Consider the following 21,590-nt stretch of genomic DNA (forward strand, 5'->3'; position numbering starts at 1 on the left):
GTCGGTTGATGCTGTAGGTAAGCCTGGAGTTTAAACGGAGTGATTCTTAGAATAAAGGAGCTGAATAATTAGGAAACGTGTTGGTTAGTTTTCGACAAACTGGAGACCCAGAAGGGGCGGCTGAACGAGTATGCAAAAGGAAGAGGCAGAGTAAAACGCGAAAACTAAAACGTTAAGGTTTAGAGTCAAGAAGACAGGCGAAATCCTCCAAAAGGATGATCGAGCGGCGTTGGAGAGACAGAACTTCTCTTGAGAGTGTGGTGACCGCAGTTACGACGACCCTGAAAGAGTCTATAGAGGAAAAAAAGTTTGCTGAAGGTGAAGACGAACAAGCCGTTCAAGAGGGGGCGGAAGCATTTGAAGAATCGGTTGACGAGGCGAATAAATGCATGCGATAGTTGGCAAGCAAAATAGAGCTAATCCATCGGAAATATAAACATGAAGCCGCCGTCTTTGAGCACAGGCAAGCCATTCGTACATTTCATCGACCGCAATTGAGTTAATAAAGGTACGCCCTGAGTCTACGGGGTTACGACAAGTCGCGATGCTGACAGGAATCACAACAAGAGCCATGCAAGTATTTGATGTGGTCATAAGTTCCGTCGCCGGTGATTTTGAGCTCGACGTGGACATTAGGAAAGTAAACAAGAGAGAGTTATTCGTCCTGGAGAATCCTAGCTCCAAGCACTTAATTGAAGCAAATCCACACCTCAAGGGAGTACGAATGGATGATGAAGACACGAAGCAAACGTTACCCGTTCACATCATATTGGAAGCCAATGACTTTGTCAAAATACACACTGGGGAGCGGCTGCGAGTAGGACGCCGGGGAGATCCTGTTGCTGAGTCCACCAGATTTGGATGGACAATTATGTCGCCTGGGGTTGATAGTGGTCTATCGCCTCCGCTGTTGGTTGTAAACTCTAATGCTGACTATGAGAAGTTGTGCGCTCTTGACGTATTAGGACTGGCGAACTCTGCAACCGGAGATCAGAGTGCTGTTTATGATGAGTTCAAGGAACAGTTAGTTCGTTCTCTGGAAGGATGGTACGAAACTGGGCTACCTTGGAAGGGAAACTACCCTCCTTTACCAAATAACCGGGAAGGAAGTTTGCGCAGATTAAACACTCTTGCACGGAAGCTGAGGAAGACTGACCTGCTAGATGAGTACGACGCTGTGATCAGAGAACAGCTGAAATAAGGCATAGTGGAGCGAGCACCAGTTGAAGTTACTGGAAGAGAGTTATTTCTATCTCATCGTGCAGTTGTGAGAAGAAATGCTGAGACAACGAAACTGCGAGTGGTGCACGACGCTTCTGCGCGTGCAGAAGAGAAAGCCCCGTCGTTGAACGATTGCCTCCATGCTGGACCTCGATTACAAAACAAGCTGTGGAGTGTCATTGTTTGAAAACGATTCCATCCTAAGGTAGTGGCTGTCGACGTTCGTCGTCGTGCATTCCTGCAAGTGCGAATCCGAGAAACCGAGAGATACCCTACGATTTCACTGAATCGCGGACTGGACAGCCAAGCAAGTTGAAACGCTGGGTTTCACTAGAGTGGTATTTGGTCTCGCCCCTTCGCCATTCCTTCTCAATGGAGTGATCCAGCAACATCTGGCGAATTAGTTGTCCACATATCCTGGTGCTGTGAAAGAGATCCTTAAGAGCCTCTACGTGGACGACCGGTTCTGTGGAGGGCCTACAATCGAAAAGGCGAAACAGCTAAAACGAGAAGTCACCGAGATCTTCGCTGATGCCAAGTTTGAACTGCACAAGTGGTATTCGAACAGAAAAGAGCTTGAGACAACCTGTGAAGACTACGAGCCATCATTCACCAAGGAGCAGTTTGAGAACATACCGGCAAAGGGAGAATGTAAACTCCTAGGCGTTGGTTGAGACAAGGTCGAATATACTCTGTATGTGTGTTTTCGGCCACACCAGCCAAGTAAACGAGGTGTGGTATCCTGACCAACTTGGCTAAAGTGTACGACCCACTTGGAGTGGTGTCACCTGTCATGCTTGAGGGGAAACTTCTGTTTAGAGAGTCCTGTATCGAGAAGAACGCTTGGGACGCCCCCTTGTCAGAGGAGACCATGAAGAAATGGAAAAAGAGGGAGAGAGGTCTACTTGAGGCAGTATCGGTGAGACGCAGTATTCCTCTCTACCAAAAAGAAATTGACGAGATTTAACTTCATGCATTTGGTGATGCCAGCGGTCGTGGGGTGTGTCCAGCAGTTTCTGCCTTGGTCAAGCAAGCTTCAGGTACATCACAAGGGCTAGTTACTGCAAAGTCCCGTCTAGTGAAACAAGGTCTTACGATTCCTAGGTTGGAGCTCTTGTCAGGTCACATGATCGTAAATCTAATCACCAATGTACGCCAAGCGCTAGAGGGACTAACTTGCGACTAAAGACCGTTGCTGGTTGGACAGTTCTGTTGCCCTACACTGCATTGCCGATAAAGGGGAGTACCGTCAGTTTGTGCAGAATCGTGTTAGTAGAATCCAGTCTCATCCAAACGTGCTGTGGCGTCATGTTCCGTCAACTGAAAACCCCGCCGATCTAGGAAGCCTTGGTGGTAGTGTGGTAGGCGCAGACCTGTGGTGGGATGGACCTGCTTGGCTCTCAGAACCTGCTAAGTGGCCAGACGACAACATACCAGAACCAGGCCGTGAAAGTATGGCAGAACGAAAGCTCCAGCAAGAAGTGTTCGCGGTTGGATTCGAGACCCGTGATACCTTGGATTTGGTCCTATGGAAGTTCGAACTGCGTAAGGCCATGAGGATTGGTGCTTGGCTCATGCGATTCCTGCATAATTCACGTAGCTTCTCCAGCAAGACGAAGGGACCACTGACTACAGCTGAGGTTGAGAAATGTCAGATGTTTCTAGTCAAGAGAGCACAGCTACAGGGGATGATACACGCCAAATTTGACCAAGACCAAGAACAACTGAGCCTGCAGCCTAGTGAAGGTATGTTGGAATGTCGAGGACGGATCCAGGGTGAGTACTCAATACACCTGCCTGACTCAGCTCTACTAGTAGCGAAGATAGTGCAACGGGCTCACGTCACTACACTCCATGGGGGAGTTGGTCTAACCATGGCGAGGGTGAGAGAGAAGTTCTGGATACCACGTCTTCGGAAATTGACGAAGAGAATAGTGAAAAAATGCAACGGGAGCAAACGCTTTCAAGCCGTGGCCTTTGCAAAATTTACCACCAGCACCCTTGCCAATAGAAAGAACGGAAGGTAACACGCCTTTCAACGTGATAGTTGTGGACTTTTCCGGGCCTGTGAAATACCGTGACAAGCGCAAGGAAGAGAAAAAGGCCTATGTGGTGTTGTACTCCTGCAGTCTAACACGAGGAGTGTTTCTGGATGTGCTGCCCAGTTTGGAGACTACAGAGGTAATCAAGAGCCTGAAACGGTTAATTGCCAGAAGAGGACGACCATCCAAGATCTATTCGGACAACGGCCAGACGTTTGTCGCTGCAGCCAAGTGGCTAAAGAAAGTATAGAAAGATGAAAGATTCCACTCGTATCTAAGTGATCAGTCCATCATTTAGCATTTCAACCTCAGCCGAGCACCCTGGTGGGGCGGGAAATTCGAGTGACTGATCGGGTTAATGAGTCAGCGTTCTATAAGACAGTTGGTCAAGGACAACTCAGCTGGGAGGAGTTAGGCGAAGTAATCCTGGACGTCGCAGTGACTCTTAATAATCGTCCGCTGTGCTACCAAGAGGAAGATGTCCAACTTATTACATTGACACTAAACACGTTACTCTTCCTCAATGCCTATATCCTGCCTGAATTACAGCCACACCAGCTGGATGACAAAGATTTACTTAAGCGTGCCAAGTTCTTGTTGAGAACTAAAGATGCAATGTGGCTTTGGTGGACGGCCGAATACTTGCGGTCGTTACGTGAGCGCCATCGCCTTAAACACGGTGACAAGAAGTGTACCCTTGTTATTGGAGATGTAGTCGTCATCCAGTACGCTCGGTAAATAAGATATATATATACTGTATATCTTCCATCGTTCATTGCGAGTTAATACTGTTCGCCACTCTTCTTTCTCCGGTCAGAATCGAAATGTTGGAGTGTACTTCCTGTGACGTTACTTCTGCCGTAAAAGGGAGTAATTATTTCATTTGTACTTTTTTTCTTTTCTTGTTTAATGATATATCAATATGTGGTTAATGATTGCAGATCGATTAGATACTTGATTAATTCCGATTAGTACTTCGGACTCGTAGTGGGCTAGGCCGTTTAGCTAGGTCTATGCATACTACTAGTATACGAATGTCGAAAGGACTGACTGCTTCTGGACAATGATGGTATAAATGAAATAGCAAAGGTTAAGCGCGGTGATATATTTTTATAAGTATAATAAAGGTGTTTTTCGTCTTGTCACGAGCGCTGGACAACGAAAACATTCAATTCTGAGTCCCTAGGAAGATCTTTTGGATTCCGCGTTCCAATGCTCCCTCACTGAGCCATAGGGGCAATGGTGGGCTAGCCATTTCGAAGTGATACGAGCCCTGCATACTGCTACGAGCAGCAATGTCATAGCGTCATGTTTCTAAGTAGAATAGGAAAGATGGCTAATATTTTAGCTCAATAAGGAAGTGAGAAAGATGTTGTTGTGTATGAAGACGTTTTGTACAATTTTTCTTTGCTCCACGCGAGGGACTAGACGAAATACATCTTTCTTTATGTCTTCACGGAGCTCAAAACTCATCATATTTCTTATTCCATAATCATTTATTGACAAGTTTTACTTTTCCTAGACAAAAGATGTTTAATGGAAAGGGCTGGACCATAAGGTTTTAAGTCCATCTCCTACCAAGGGCAAGGGCAAGGTAAGGGGGATAACTCGCGAGAATACTTTTTCAAGACAGACTTAATATAAATGATGATAGTGATTTGAAAAGAACTCAGTTAAACGTAGTGAAAGCTAACCATACCCTGACGATTCCATGACGCAATTAGGGTGCAATTCAAATGCAATCCTGCTGAACTGACTGAAAGAGGAATCACGGTGAGAACATAGAATGCAATCTGCCGTCAACACAAAGCTATGTGCATAATACGTAATATGTGATATGTGATAAACCTAATTATATAGTCTTTTGAATAGCTCACCACCCCGTTTGTTGTTCTCTTTATCCTTGATGGTCAGATGCTGTAATGATCCAGAGGGAAACTTTACCCTCTCATGAAATGGTATGAACGGAATCTCTGTGGCAAGTATGGTCGAATCACTGTCCCTGGCTGATATCCACTCCTCCTCTGTTATTCCGTATATGAGTCTATTCTGCAGAGGACGAACCTAATTCTTGAGATCCAGCGGACTCTAGACATAAGCTTGCCTATTAGTCCCAACTCCATAAACCGTAATTGTACTTTAGTCATAGCCCAGAATGCTTAGCATTTTTGCACCAAGACCTTTTAAGAACAAAAAGCAGACCAACTAAGGGTTTGGTTCGAGGTGTTTGAGGGGAAATATTGAGGGAAATAAGTTGGGAGGAAGAATGAGAAGTTTTGGATTTTTTTGTAGCTTTTTGAATAATCATTTTTCTCCACCCATGTTAAAACTGATTTCTATGAATTCCTAACTATTATGAAAATTGGAATATTCGCACCTAAAACATTGTTATTTTAATGGCTATTTTTTTCTATTTGTTCTTTTCAGTGAATGGTTTCTTTGGGGCAAACTTTGGCATAAGACCTGTCCTCCTCCTCCCCCCACTCCCTTCCACATCATTCTAAACTCCAAAGTGGAACATCTTTTCGCTTTTAGCTTTTGTTTTTACCATAATTAGAAGTAATGTCGCAATCTGATTGGCTACGCCTCGTGAGTCCGCAACATTTTGACCTCTGTGACAACGAATAGCATTGTTGATAGGAGTACAGACCACGCTGAGTCACTGTGGATTTGTGAATTTGTTTTTGTTTGTCTTTTTGTTTGAATTTTGTGACAATGTTTTGGAATATTTACCTCCCTAGTAATTCATCGATGATAGTTTTTCTTCTTGTCTCCTTTTATACCTCGTCTCTCCTTCCCCTCTCCCGCATCCTCCCCTCGCTCATCGCGTTTCTGGTTTCTGCCACTCACTGGAGTGGCAGAAACCAGTAAGTCTACTGAGGTCCCCTAGTAGGCAAAATGCGAAAACGGCCAATAGTGGAAAAAATGCTAAAGCGGTTCCTAGTAGGCAAAATGCGAAAACGGCCAATAGTGGAAAAAATGCTAAAGCGGTTCCTAGTGGGCAAAATGCGAAAACGGCCAATAGTGGAAAAAATGCTAAAGCGGTTCCTAGTGGGCAAAATGCCAAAACGGCCAATAGTGGAAAAAATGCTAAAGCGGTTCCTAGTAGGCAAAATGCCAAAATGGTCAATAGTGGAAAAAATGCTAAAGCGGTTCCTAGTGGGCAAAATGCCAAAACGGCCAATAGTGGAAAAAATGCTAAAGCGGTTCCTAGTAGGCAAAATGCGAAAACGGCCAATAGTGGAAAAAATGCTAAAGCGGTTCCTAGTGGGCAAAATGCCAAAACGGCCACTAGTGGACAAAACGCTAAACGGCCACTAGTGGACAAAATTCTAATAACGGCCACTAGTGAACAAAATGCCAAGATGACCAACTAGTGGAAAAAATACCAAAACGACCAGTACTAGACAAAATGCTAAAACAGCCACTACTGGCGAAAATGCCAAAAGGCCCACTAGTGGACAAAATACCAAAACGGCCATTAGTGGACAACATGCCAAAACGGTCACTAGTGGAGAAAATGCCAAAACGGTCACTAGTGTACAAAGTACCAAAACGGCCAGTAGTGGACAAAATCCCACAACGCCCACTCGAGGCCAAAATGCAAAAAAGCCACTAGTAGACAAAATGTCAAAATGGCCACTTGTGCACAAACTACCAAAACGGCCACAAGTAGACAAAATGCCAAAGCGGCCCCTAGTCTACAAAGTACCCAAACGGCCAGTAGTGGACAAAATGCCAAAACAGCCACTTGTGGCCAAAATGCCAAAACGGCCACTGGTGGACAAAATGCCAAAATAGCAAGTAGGGGACAAAATGCCAAAACGGCCACTAGTGGACAAAACGCCAGAAACACGTAATTTTTTAAGTACAGATTTTCTGAAGTAAGAAATTTGGAAAAAAATCAAACTTTGCCATGGTATAGTTACTGAGGTTAAAGCAAAGAATCGCCAACATCACCGAGCGGCTGTCTATGAACTAAGACTTACGGCTCAATCAAAAATTTCAGTGACTCAATCGGCCATCACAATTTATATTTGTTTCAGTTAATTTCAAAACATTTTAATCGGTTTCTTTCAACTTATTACTAAACAGTAAAAAATGAGCATGTTGGCGTCTACTTTTCCAGTTATCAGTGGTGAACGGTACCCTAATATTATGATAACTCGCCCAAACAGCAGCACATATATCCCTCGAATGGTTAAGTAAACCATTTAAAAGTCGATTTATTTTTCAGAGAAGAAAACTTGTCAGACGGTATTTATGATTTCAATACAACTGTGCCACACAAAAAGGCAATGGAAATTTCCATGTAATACTCATTCACGTATACGTAACATTATCAATCATTGTTAAACAAAATTGAACGGGTACATGGAAATTTCCATGTAATACCCATTTACGCGTAAAAAAATAATTTCAAACACCTTTGGCCATTAAACGGGTCCATGGAATTTTCCATGTACATGTAATACTTACTCGCGTATACAAAACAGTATCAAACATTCTTAATCAAAACAGGTACATAGAAATTTCCATGTAATACTCATTTACGTATACAAACAGTATCAATCATTCAGAACCAATTTAAACAGGTACAAGGAAATTTTCATGTAATACTTATACGATTTCATTGTGTCGGATAGTGCCTCACCAAAATGATCTATGGAAATTTCCATGAAATATTTATCCTCGTATACAAACAGTATCAAACAGTCCTGACCAAAGCGGTACCGCTACGTGGAAATATCCATGTAATACCCTTTCACACGCAAAAAATAATAATAATTTCAAACTTTCTTGGCCCAAAATGGGTGTATGGAGTTTTATAGTGACAAGTTTATAGTGTCCAAAATTCCTTTTCAAAACAACTTTATGGAAATTTTCATGTAATACTCATTCGAATATTCAAAATAGTATCTGTTTCATGTTTTGCTAAACAAATTTTCCACTCGTCGTTATCTTTGGACCCTGATCCCGGCTTGCATGCTGGACGGCTCAGCATGACAGCTTCTTTCCTAAAACCAGAAACAGGCTTCTCGTCCTTATATACGGATAATAAGTTCACGTTCCTCTGAACCGACATTTTGAGGCAGAAACTCACTGAAACACATAAATATAAGGATAAACAAGTTATTACTTTTTGCAGGTATTGGCATTGTTTACAGATGTTTTGACTGCAGGTTACTGCCAGTCAGCAATTTTGTCTCACTTCTTTTAGCAATTTAGTAACTGTATTATGGCATAGAAAATAAAGGAGTCAATGCCTGTAAAATGTGCAGCTTAAGTACATTTTATTTGTATAATTGTGTCTTACCTAGAGTATACGAGTCTCCAAACAATAATACAATCCCTCTTAGAGGCACGAAAAGCTTTATGATGTGCTGCATGAGGTCCACCTCATTCTCAGCCACAAACCAATTTGTGGCACTTTTCGATATGTGCCAACTATAATGACACTGGCTCTTACGTTTACGTTTGTCGACGTAAACGTCGTAATCGACAAGGTCTCAGCATCAAAAGAAAATGGTTCACTTGGTTGTACGGAAATAGTGTTTGACTCATTCTCACCTCACCGTTTTTTTGGCTTGATTTTCCTCGCAGCCACTGGTAGAGGAACTATTTGCAGGTCGTTTGTCAGAACTTGACGTGGGGAACAATTCTACTTCTAGTAATTTTCTGACTTGTTTTCCAAATCTTGAAATGTCAGAAATTTCTCGGTACAACAGTTTATTGAGGTCGTTGGTGGGATTTAAGAACAACTTGAAACGTCCAGGAGAAGACTTTTTCCGAGGTTTATTTTACCTAAGAAACAATGAATGCCGTTTGAAATATCATAAAACCATTTTACCGTATCTTTTACGAATTACATTGGTGTGAAAAGTAAATTCGATTGAAAATGCGGCATCGCCGGCTCCGTCCAAACACGTTTAGCGGAAACGGAGACCAGCAGCGGAACTTTCTTGCGGCATTTTTGAAAAGTGTTACAGATTGATTGCTATTGTGCTCGCATTGCGAAATGCTTTAAATTTGTGTGGGAAATTTCATGTAAAAGGTAGTAAAAATTGAGAGTGAATGGTTAGAGTAAGCTAAACGCCGAAAGGAGGGAAATCCATTGCCATAGACAGGCCAAGTTTACTCAGTGCGGACCTTTTTGGAAGCCAAATCAAATGCAGCTAATCTAAGACACAAGAACATTTTTTCCTCCAAACTTATTTTTCTATTGCACGATAGAAAATGATCCTTATCTCGTACAAACTCAAAATGATCTTTCTTAGAGCAAATTCTCTTTTCTTCTGACTGAAGCTTAAATTTTTCAGAATTCTCGAAACGAAACGTACCTTGAGTTTCCTTCGATCTTCACTCGCAGGCTTCATGTGAACAACAGACCCAGGATCAGTGCCATCCCGCGCTAGAATGGATGATTTATTGTAATGATGCAGTGTGCCGGCGCACCTCTCCGTTTTCTGTTTTCGCGAACTACCACTTTCTGTCGGAATAGTGCCGCTTTTCCCTTTTTCCTTCTTTCGAGTAAGGTAGCGAGGACCCTCTACCACGTGTTGTTCCCTCATCTTTTCACTAAATGAGTTTTTTGAGCCTGGCTTGTCAAATAGCTGACCTGCATGAACCCTGAAGAATGTGCGACCACCATTTTGAATTGAGATCATTTAAGCCGTATCGTTTGTTTATTGGTTAATATGCACACCCCATAAGAAATTCTTTTGTATGCCCGATGACGTAGGAGTTTTCAAATTTCCGACAGCCGCATCACGCTGTTGAGGAAACTGTTAGTTTTTTCAAACTGAAATAGGAATACATGAACGGCTATGGATATTATGGATTACTCTAGTTCGGTTGCAGAAGAGCCACTGTCACTCTCGATTCCTTCAAGTCTCGCCGAGGAGCCTTTGGTAGAGACATCAGTTACTGAAGAAAGCTTTGAGAGCCGAGCTACGAGAACAGAAGAGTCAGCCGTGGAGGTATTTCAACCTCTCTTAGCAAGCACGCCTGCTAAACGGAAAAGGGAAGCCTCGATCGAGTACCGAATCGTTAGACTCTTCAAGAGCTGAAACACCACTCTCGCCTGAGCACAGAGCTTCCAAAGAGTAAGAAGTAGAAACTTCTAGCGCTGCAGGTTGTGAGGACGATCACAATGTAGTCATTTCTGAAAATGAAAGCTTCAGCGGTAACAAGGCGCAAAGCGGCAACCTTGAAGGTAAATTTCTAATCAGCTCTTCCCTAACTTCAAAAACAGAACGTTTTTCTTTCTGTTTGAGGATAATAATTCTCAATTCAGAAACACTGCAGTTGATATAGGGGGAAAAGTAGAGGAATTCTTTGATGTTCTCAAAGTAACAGATCTCGTTATGAATAGTCGGAAAACTGTTTGCCAGCTTATACCGTCCGTACAATTCAATACCTATTCACGCAGCCAAAGAGCAATTAAGAGCTCCTCCAAGTGTTTTTCCTCCAGTGTTTAAAATGATGCTAAAATCGTGGACATGGCTGAAAAAAAAAAAAGGATATCAGTGTATTCCAAAAGTTAATTTTTCCGACTTATCCAAAGTAAAAAACGAGATAGGAACGAACTGACCTCAAAAACCCAACGCCGGAAACGCGCAAAAATGAGAGAACTAAAACTTCATTTCATCAAAGTTGAAGATCAGTCCAGGAGGTTTTGCCCCGTTTTGAAAGAATTTGACAAGTTTCCGACTTTAGACGTAGAGGAAGACCGGGAATTCAATCGGGCTTTGGGCGGCGCGTCCAAAGCAAGTAAAAAAGGCTTATTGTGAACATTGTGAAGAACACGTATTAGTGAGCTGGATTTGCACTGCAAAGTGGAGCGTCATAAATCCATAATACAGCAACTAGGATAGTGGAACAATCTTGACGCCCTAATCTATAAGCTACCGTCTCTTGGGAAATTAGAGGATCAATAAAAAAGGCAGTTTTCATTTCGATGTATTTTGATAAATTTTTTGATGTAAACAAGAATTGTAACAGAAGGGCCGAGTTTACGTAATTTTTGTCATTAAGTCATTTATTTTAAGCCTGTATTATGTACGCGCAAGGTCGAAGGAATGCCTGACCTTATAATGTTAGATATTTGAAGTTTTGATTTGAAAATATCTGACAAAGACACATTGTCTGCAATTTAGAAAGTTTCATCATACTCTTTAGTTGTCATCTTAGCCAAATTAAAAAAGGATAAGTTGATATTTCTAACCTAGTAAACAAAGAGAGACGTATCTGTCGTAGGAAAAGTTTACAAAGTGAAAAGACCTGGAGGTTGCGATGGCGAGAAGTGTCATGCTGCTTCTTTGAAAGAAGGAAAGGCTCTAAAATCCAAAGCGATAATTGTGGTAATTGGATAGGAAGTATCACGAACGCCTGCAGTGACATATCGTAACGCATTCCGTAGGCCTAGTTTATACGTCGCGTTACGGTCGAATTTAATTCAGACGAATTCGTCGTTCCGTCGACGTAAATCGTGGCTTGGTTTTATGCGTCGAAATCAGTTTGAACCGAATTTATTTCTCTTCCCAAATGCAGTGCCTCTGGTCAGAGGTGTCATTTTGGAAAAATTGAAATACACCAAGAAAATGCATGCATTTCATTATACGCGAATCTCTGTGCGACGTTAAAACTGAAGACGCGTTATCGATATTTTATCCGTCTTACCAAGACGGATAAAACGTCAAGGACGAATTTAATTTACCAGACGAATTTAATTTACCAGACGAATTTAATTCGTTTTAGACGTCGCGCTCTCGTCGAATTTAATTGCTTGTGCGACCTTGAATTAAATTCGTCTGAATTAAATTCGACTGTAGCGCAACGTATAAACTATTAATGTCGTTTATTAGAGAGACTGAGTTCGAAATAGCCATTACAGAGTGGACGTAAACACCAAAACAGCCAACAGCGTAACGACTTAAAAAAAAAAAAAAACAATCAATCGATATTATTTTGTTGCTGGCTATGCCATATAGAGCAGAAGTGGGGAAGAGTAAACGTTTTGGTCGGTTTTTTGTAGAGAGAGGAAAAAAGGCTGCTTGGGTGATTTGTTTCCGCCGTTCGCTGTTTTGTTGTTTACGAGTTACAGTCCTTTACCTCAAGATGAAGGCACGAAGGCGATTATTTAGCCTGGTTCTCTGACGATACAAGGCGCCCTCGTGATTTTGACGGATATTTGAGAAACTGGATTCAGACCGTCTGAGATTTAGGCTAATATCGACTCAAAGTTACGAAATATTCATCACTTCTGTGGGTTTCTGTATATTTAAGGCAACAAAATCTGGATGTGCTGAGAAATGCTTAGAAGCCGTGGATCTCGCAGAGATGTGCATGATACGTAGGAATCTTCAGGGCAATAACTCGCTGCAAACAAGGTAAATCGCACTTGATTGGCTATGGATGCACGCCAAACTAAATGAAAGGTATAGTACATCTTATGTTGTCCTTTAGTTGCACCAACAAGTTTCTTCTCGTATATAGTCTAAATCATAAATCAGAGTAAATTAAATAAAACGAATCTATAACCGTTCCTTTTATAACGTGATTCATGAACAAAAAATTTCTTCAAATCTAACTTTTGTCTTTATAGGTAAAACTAAATTTGGACACACTCATGAAGCTGCTGACCAGATGTTTAACAAGTAAGAATCAGAGTTTCATTTTCATTGAATTCAGTTGAGAGGAAAACTCTCTTTGAGAATAGTTACATTGCAGAACCATCTTATACCTGCTGCCGATTTTAGTCAAAGTTTCACTGCTGGGATGCTTAATTGGCAGCTTCAAAATACTAAATGTTGTTGTTAATTGATAGTCATATTAAATTGTGTCTTACCGGCTTTCTGAATTTTTGGTAAAGAAGGACACAAGAACCTCTATAGGTACTGTTAGGAGGAATGCAATCAGTAAACTTCTACCTTGGAAAATGAGTAGTAGTAGTAGTAGTAGTAGTAGTAGTAGTAGTAGTAGTAGTAGTAGTAGTAGTAGTAGTAGCAGCAGCCTCAGTAGCTGCAGTAGTAGCAGCAGCAGTAGTAATAGTGGTAGTAGTAGTAAAACTTTATTGAAATTGTCATTGCATGAAGAGCCATCCTAAGCTAGGGAAAAATCCCTTACTAATTTGGGGACACTAAAAAAGAAAAAAGACTAGGAGCTATTTACAGTAGTATATATATTAATTAGTTAACTAAGAGAAAATCTATAGTTAACTAATTACGGATTAGTAATAAAAAATATATATAAAATTCAAGAGGAGCAGAGTAGATTTGTAAAACTATTGCGACGGTCATGTAGTTATATTTTAAGCCTTCAATTGATTGATGTTTATCCTCTCCTGACAATATGGATGGATACAATATCTTAAAATGTTTTCTCTTGTTAATTGATAGAGCTTGTGACCTCCTTTGAGAGTTGTTACACCCCAACTCCAAAGGCTGCCGAGGTTGAGCATGTTTTTTCTGTGAAGGAGGGGATGTCACCCATTTCACTGGGGGAGTGGCAAAAAGGAAAACTGGAAACCGGTAAACCCTCATCCACTGAGAACAGTGGTTAACTGTAGTGAAAGTAAGTGGAAATATCTGCTGTACAATGGAGAATAAATAGAAACAAAAAATCTCAACAATACTTTCCATTAACAATTATACTCTGTTCATACACTGAAGATATCTCTTTTGCTCAGATGGAGTGTGATGATCTTACATTTTAATTCTTAGCATTATACAAGACCAATAATGATAATAATAATTGTAAATAACAATAATATTAGTAACAATGACAAGTACTATTAGAAAAATCACAAACTGATCTCTGTTACAGCTTGATGGTATACAGCTGTAAGTTACTTAAATTAGAAGCTTATTTATTGTTGAGGTCATTTCATTCTCTACTGTCTGGTTCATGTCTTTCAAATATTAAATTTCTGGAATAAGTGTTTTTGCTACAGTTTTTTAAGCTTGCTTTTCTTTATTTATGTCAGGCTGATGCAGAAATAAATGTTGATGTCCCCCCAGATTATACAGAGAAGCTTGAGCATCAACGGTTCAGGTCAGAATTTGGAAAGTAGATCGTCAAAATATAAGATTTTCAGTTATAATCGATTCACACTTGTGAATGAAAATTTCCATAGATCTTCCAGCAGAATGGTAAAATATAAGATTTTCAGTTATAATCAATTCACACTTGTGCATGGAAATTTCCATAGATCTTCCATTGACATGGCAAGATTTAAGATGTTAAGCTATGATCAATTCACACAATGTGCATGGAAATTTCCATGGATATTCCAGCAACATGGCTCAAACGAAAGAATTTTTGAGTCATGATCGATCCAAACAATGTGCATGGAAATTTCCATAGATCTTCTGTATGATAAAATGACGTATCTTAGATATTCAGTTGCAATCGACTCACACGTGCATGAAAATTTTCATAGACCTTCTACTAACATGGTAAAATGTAAGATGTTCAGCTCTAATCGATCTAGGCATGTGCATGGAACTTTCCATAGACCTTCCATTAACATGATCTAATGTAAGATATTCAGCTATAAATAGATCTACACATGTGCATGGAAATTTACATAGACCTTCCATTAAGATGGTACAATGTGAGATGTTCAAATCTAATCGATCTAGACATGTGCATGGAAATTTCCATAGACCTTCCATTAACATGGTATAATGTAAGATATTCAGCTGTAATTGATCTACACGTGTGCATGGAAATTTCCATAAAACCTTCCATTAACATGGTATAATGTAAGATATTCAGCTGTAATCGATCGAGACATGTGCATGGAAATTTTCATAGACCTTCCATTAAGATGGTATAATATGTAAGGATGTTCAGCTCTCATCAATCTAGACATGTGCATGGAAATTTCCATAGACCTTCCATTAACACAGAAAAATTTAAGATGTACGGTTATAATTGATCCTGACATGGTGGAAATTTCCGTAGACCTTCCATTAACATGCTATAATGTAAGATGTTCAGCTCTAATCGATCTACACATGTGCATGGAAATTCCCATAGACCTTCCATTAACACAGCAAAATTTAAGATGTACGGTTATAATTGATCCTGACATGGTGGAAATTTCCATAGACCTTAATTCCATTAACATGGTATAATGTAAGATGTTCAGCTCCAATCGATCTACACCTGTGCATGGAAATTTCCATAGACCTTCCATTAAGATGGTACAATGTGAGATGTTCAGCTCTAATCGATCTAGACATGTGCATGGAAATTTCCATAGACCTTGCATTAACATGGTAAGATGTAAGATATTTATCTGTAATCGATCTAGACATGTGCATGGAAATTTCCATAGACCTTGCATTAACATGGTATGATGTAAGATATTTATCTGTAATCGATCTAGACATGTGCATGAAAATTTCCATAGACCTTCTACTAACATGGTAAAATGTAACATGTTCAGCTCTAATCGATCTTGACATGTACATGGAAATTTCCATAGACCTTCCGTTAAGATGGTATAATGTAAGATGATCAGCTCTAATCGATCTAGACATGTGCATGGAAATTTCCATAGACCTTCCATTAACATGGTATAATGTAAGATATTCAGCTGTAATCTATCAAGACATGTGCATGGAAATTTTCATAGACCTTCCATTAAGATGGTATAATGTAAGGATGTTCAGCTCTAATCAATCTACACATGTGCATGGAAATTTCCATAGACCTTCCATTAACAAGCAAAATTAAAGATGTACGGTTATAATTGATCCTGACGTGGTGGAAATTTCCATAGACCTTCTATTAACATGGTATAATGTAAGATGTTCAGCTCTAGTCGATCTACACATGTGCATGGAAATTTCCTTAGACCTTCCATAACACAGCAAAATTTAAGATGTACGGTTATAATTGATCCTGACATGTATATGGAAATTTCCATAGATCTTCTATGGACATGGTAAAATGTAAATGTTCAGTAACATTCTAATCGATCCAGAAATGTCCATGGAAATTTCCAAAGATTTGCTTAAGTGACATGGTATAATGTAACATGATTTTTTTTAATCCTTTTGGATTATCATCTCTATGGTAATGTCTGCATATACATTTGTAAAAAAGATTCTCAGAAAAATCGCTGTCAGATACGCCATATCCTATTTTGAATATTTAAAGCACGGATGTATAAATTTCAGTAAATAGTTCTCAAAAGAAATTCTGTCTTTGTTGTAAAAGTTGTTGTAATCAATTCAACTGTGGAGTGGCTTTTATAGACTATTAAACTTTTTTTTCTTCAATGTAGTTGAGTGTCCTGGTTAGAATGATACATTGTAGAGCACATGTTACCCGACATATACTGAAATGGCAAGAAAGCATCTCTTTCATTGTGGTTTTTACCAAATTTTCTTTACTTCAGAAAATCTGCACTTAAAAAACTATGTGTTCAGAACGGCCACTAGTGGACAAAATGCCAAAAACGGCCACTAGTGGCCAAAATGCCAAACGGCAACTTGTGCACAAAATACCAAAACCGCCAAGGGTGGACAAAATGCCAAAACGGCTATTAGTGATCAAAATCACTAACTATCTGAATTATTATACATCGTAGTCACCATCTGTCTTCTCATTGGTTAAACACTTACAGTTAATTCTGGGAAACAGCGCAACCTAAAGATTATTCACTAATCTGTACGTACAGATTAGTGAATAATCTGCAGTTTAAGCGCAATGCATGATTTCCAGTGAAGCAATGTCAAGTTCACGGACAGCGAAGTAAGAATGGCTTCTCGATTCGCTTCATCGACCCAGCGAGAAATTGAGAGATTACTTGAAGATAAAGATTCGTAAAATGCTAAAAGATCGACAAAAGTGGCGAAGGAACTTTTCTACGAATCATCGCCCTTAAAGAGAAAAATATTCAGGAGCCACGCTACAAAAAGGAAAGAAAATTTGACACAAAGAAAATTTGTTCACCACACAGTTGTACATTTTTAAGTGTTCGAAAATAAACTGTGTTCGCTGCGATAATGCGTTTAACGTTATTTTCATTAAAGCAATGTATAATAAAACAATTATTAGATTCGGTTTTTGTGATATCCGGAATAATCAAGGTCTCGGTTAGTGTTATCAGCCTCAGCCTTGGGCATCGGCTGATAACACTTACCTCGACCTTGATTATTCTGGACATCACAAAAACCTCATCCAATAATTGTTTATAATCCGAAATCGGAATAATCGAGGTCTGGTTAATCGAGACTCGACAGTATTATCTGGTGTCTCCAACATAACGAAAAATATTTACAATTAACCTACCAAGATGGCTTTTTGTTGTGGCATTATCAATTATACATCCATACAGGTCAAACTTCATATTTTTCTGATTTATCCAAGCATTTGGGTTTATCCAGACAAAGCGAGTTGTGATCGGTGGATCGATGGGAAGGATATAAATCTTGTCATAGTCGTAATGTACTGGAAATGTCTGATGATTAAAATAAATTCAATTTGATATTTTCTTATCACCACCATCGTAAATATACGTATAGGTAAAGAACGAAACGGCTCAACTGAATGGGTAGCAGTCGACTGGGTAGAAAACGCTCGGGGGTTCTAAACGACTGGTAACCAGTCAAAATGAAGCACACATATAATTGATGCTTTCCAAATTAATTCCTTTGTAAGGATGTATATAGTTTCCAACGAATTTCGTCATTGCTAGTCTAGAAACGAAGATATATAGCTCTTTCCGGTTCAGATCCCTTTACAGCCAGCTTTTGAAGCAGAAAAAATATTAAAAGTTATATTTAATCGTACTCGATGAATAATGATACATTAAAACAAGGGCACTATTCGAATTTCTTTCGCTTAGGTGTAGGATTTCACATGATTTAAATTTTACGCTTATATCATTCATCGATTGGATGGTTTGTCGAGTGTTTTATATATAAAGGCTGATAGTTTCGAAAGAAACTGTTTGGGGCTGCGTCGGTGGGAGTAACGAAATAATTTGGATATATCAACAAAGTTGAAGTGGTAAATTGGCCACCGTAACGATTACAAAAGCTGACGTTTCGAGCGTTAGCCCTTCGTTTTATATATAGACTGAGAAGGACGTTGCAGAAATGAAAAGATTAAAAAAAATTAAAGAGATAAGGAAAGAAAAATTATAAACCTGTAGATTTCTTTTCTTTCTATGCAACATGCAACCTTCAACAAACACGAAGTGTTTGTTCTGAATAAATACGATTTGTCATCCAAATGAAAAAAAGAACAGGCCCGGTTGTCTCAGAAAGGTAGAAACATGCAACCTTCAACAAACACGAAGTGTTTGTTCTGAATAAATACGATGTGTCATCCAAATGACAAAAAAGAACAGGCCCGGTTGTCTCAGAAAGGTAGATAACGTGGATAAATCTCCATCCGGTCGATAGCGTGGTACTTTCCTGTCAACCGTTATCCTCTGCATAGCGATTTATCCTTTGGAGTGAGTTATACGCCCTTTGAACATCTGGACCCCGGACTTTAATCGCCTCTCCCCCTCTGTAGTTTGTTGTATTAAAAATGTCTCCATGGCTAAAACTGTCTGTGCTTTTGGATTAAGAATGAAGTCCATGACCTCACTCACCATTTCAAAGCAAACTTTCTTCACAATTCCACTGCAATATTGGGAGCCTAACGATGCCTGAATAGCGCTTTATACTATTACTAAAAATAGATTTTGTTATGGGATAACCTATGAGACCCCCCGCACAGACTCAGACAAACATTGCGACCAGCTTAAGGAAATGTATGAACGAGAGCTGTAAAGTTAAAACAAAACAACGGAAAATTTCGTCAAAAAATGACTTGGCGTTCTGAAAGGAAGGGGCATGGTTGGTACCAAACACTGTTGTTGGGGTGAGTGTAAGACAGACTCAAGATATGCAGATAAATGGCCAAAATCACTCAAAGAGTGAAAGGAATTAGGGAAGAAAGTATTCATTCCTTTCCCAAAACCTTCGCGAGACATGGCAAAGTAGAAGCGTTGGCTGGTGGGTTGTTCGCATGAGTTTTTTACGGAGAAAAACATAACAAGAAACACTTAAGTTATAGTTGTGCTCTTCACTGGCCCGGCGGAAAAGTTCCAACAGCCGAATTTCCCGATCCACTAAAGGCAAATCTAAGACCAGCGCAAGTAAGTTCAGCACATGCTCCTTAGAGGAAAGCACCGAAAGAAAGAGAAAATTCAGCGTCAAAGAAACAGAAATTATTCGATGACAACTTCCTGAACATTAACTACATAAACTACATGAACTGGCATTTAATAGAAACACAATCAGTATTGAGCGAAATATACAAAAATCCGCCGCTTGTATCTTACAAAAGAGGGCGATCGCTCAAAAACATGCTCGTGAGGGCCAAACTTTGAATAGGCTATTCTAAACACGCGCTGGGGAGTCGTGTAGGCCTGTCAACCCCCTTTTTACATTGTTTACATCAGAATTTTCTTGAAAAACTTTGGCAGCAAACCATTTTCCATGATCGATTGCCGGATCAAGGGTGTGATAATTCCCGCATCTCACACAGTCTGTACAAGATCTCCTCGTTTACCGCTTAATTTTAAGCCCCTACATTTTAACCACCATTTTAGCTGGTCTAAAGTGTATTCTTCCGGTTCTCTTTCAAATTTGGAGCCAGGAACGCCGTCCTCTTCGGTCAGAACTGTAAGGGAATAAGCGAACTACTCGCCATTTCCCTTGTAGCTCTCAAAGAAGTGGAGTTTGTTTGTCTGAGTCACGCGGGGGGTCTAAAATTTCATGACGTCATTAGTATGAAGCGCAATTGTTAGAGTCAAATTTAGGCCTCACGGAACAGCGTACGCACGTGAGTTAAGGAAATTTCAGACATGCGCAGATGACGTCCCTTGTTGTTTTTACTTCTCCCCTGTACGCTTTTAAAACTTTACCGTTGAATATCTTATCAAAACACAAAGTCTCTGGTAGTTTAATACTTAAACTGCGAAGACTGCAACGGAGTTAAGGATTCCACCGTTTTATTTTTTTTCTTTTCATCGACTTAGTGGTAGAAATGCTATTTTTTCGTACTGTTTTGTCATTCATTGCGCGTGGTGTTTATTTATTATTTGGAATTTCGAAACGGTCAAGTTGAAGAATTGGCATCGTAGTTTCAAGGCAAATTGAGGTTTGGAGTCCACTGTTGTTCGTATTAAAGTTATTTTCATGTTTTTAACGCGCGCTCGAGATGTAATGGAGGATTGAAATATATCGACTGAGTAAAGCAAGCACTCGATGCTCGAGGTAAGATTATAAACTAGGTTATCTTGACCCTATCTTGGGGGTGTTGGTGGTAATGGGGTCGATTAGCTTACATTAATTATATCGCCCACCCAAGATCGAGAGTGAACTCCGCTTTATTCGTCAACAGGAACCAAGAGCAGTTAATTACCAATCACTTCTTGAGTTCTCGGTGGTACTATTGATGATGTTTCACTGATATCGATTGTTAAATCAATGCTTATTTCTTTTGGGCGCTTTGAATGTGGAGGATCGACCAATACACTGATTCTTTTTCGACCACACTGCATATTCATATTTGTGTTGGTCCAGATTTAGAGGCTCTGACAAGTTGCCTGTATGTGAAAAAAAATTCCATCGGTGTAGATATTTAATAGGGGCGAAGAAAAACGTTAAAAGAGGAGAGAGGATTCATTACGGGTCAGATTTGTACTACTTATCTTTTACACGGAATAAGGAAAAACAGGATAATGCACTTGGCACATTTTTAACAGTTTCAGTGTTTAAATCTAATTTATTACTGTTATGCATTGTACACTAACTGTATGTAACAACATTGGCTGCATCACTTAGCTTTGCCCTTCATGTACAAAATGATTCACTTAATGTACAAGAACACCTATACACAAGTCATGTACTTGTCACATTAAAAGTTACCTACTGCTAATGATATGTTTAATTATACATGTGCAACATTAAAATGATATAATCTACATGTAGTTAAATATTACATTTATTATGGTCTTAAACTGCTGTAGTGAAGTGACAGTATTTCAATGTTTGTTTAATATTCTACTAAGCTACAGTCATGCATAACAATTTAAAATCAGATATATTACAGCTTCATTTACCTACTGTTCATTTTGAATGTAATGTTCAATTCATTTAATTCAAGATCCAATACAACATGATTAAATACATGCATGTCTCAGCTTTGGCTCCATGCACTGTACTTATACCCTGCAAAACCAGTTACAATGTTGCAAAGCTAACATACTACGTACACTAAAAGTGATATTGAGCTCTGTTCATTTAG

At 39.7% G+C, this 21,590-nt stretch overlaps 1 protein-coding gene and 1 long non-coding RNA gene across 5 annotated transcripts; one reads left to right on the forward strand and one right to left on the reverse strand.

Annotated features, from left to right (window-relative positions):
- Window positions 1-7,118: 7,118 nt before the first annotated feature.
- LOC148737140 (uncharacterized) lies at window positions 7,119-10,240 on the reverse strand. Its single transcript, XM_088747293.1, has 2 exons — window positions 9,605-10,240; window positions 7,119-9,068 (listed from the first exon to the last, which is right to left on the reverse strand). Exons 1-2 carry the CDS (start codon window positions 9,929-9,931, stop codon window positions 9,060-9,062), a joined length of 336 nt encoding a protein of 111 aa, XP_088603419.1. The 5' UTR covers window positions 9,932-10,240; the 3' UTR covers window positions 7,119-9,059.
- Window positions 10,241-12,138: 1,898 nt separating this feature from the next.
- LOC148737141 (uncharacterized) lies at window positions 12,139-16,558 on the forward strand. Of its 4 annotated transcripts, none has more exons than XR_015996131.1 (4): window positions 12,139-12,703; window positions 12,871-13,159; window positions 13,664-13,838; window positions 14,251-16,558. It is a non-coding gene; the product is annotated as an uncharacterized LOC148737141 (long non-coding RNA). The 4 variants fall into 4 exon arrangements; XR_015996130.1 differs by having other exon boundaries at window positions 12,141-12,655; XR_015996133.1 differs by having other exon boundaries at window positions 12,145-12,703; window positions 12,871-12,922.
- The last annotated feature ends 5,032 nt before the right edge of the window (window positions 16,559-21,590 follow it).

The sequence above is a fragment of the Stylophora pistillata genome, chromosome 2, assembly GCF_964205215.1.
Source record: "Stylophora pistillata chromosome 2, jaStyPist1.2, whole genome shotgun sequence".
Taxonomy (NCBI): Eukaryota; Metazoa; Cnidaria; class Anthozoa; order Scleractinia; family Pocilloporidae; genus Stylophora; species Stylophora pistillata.

Excerpts from the sequence above, each read along its gene's own strand:
- LOC148737140 (XM_088747293.1), bottom strand. The coding sequence starts at position 9,931 with ATGATCTCAATTCAAAATGGTGGTCGCACATTCTTCAGGGTTCATGCA.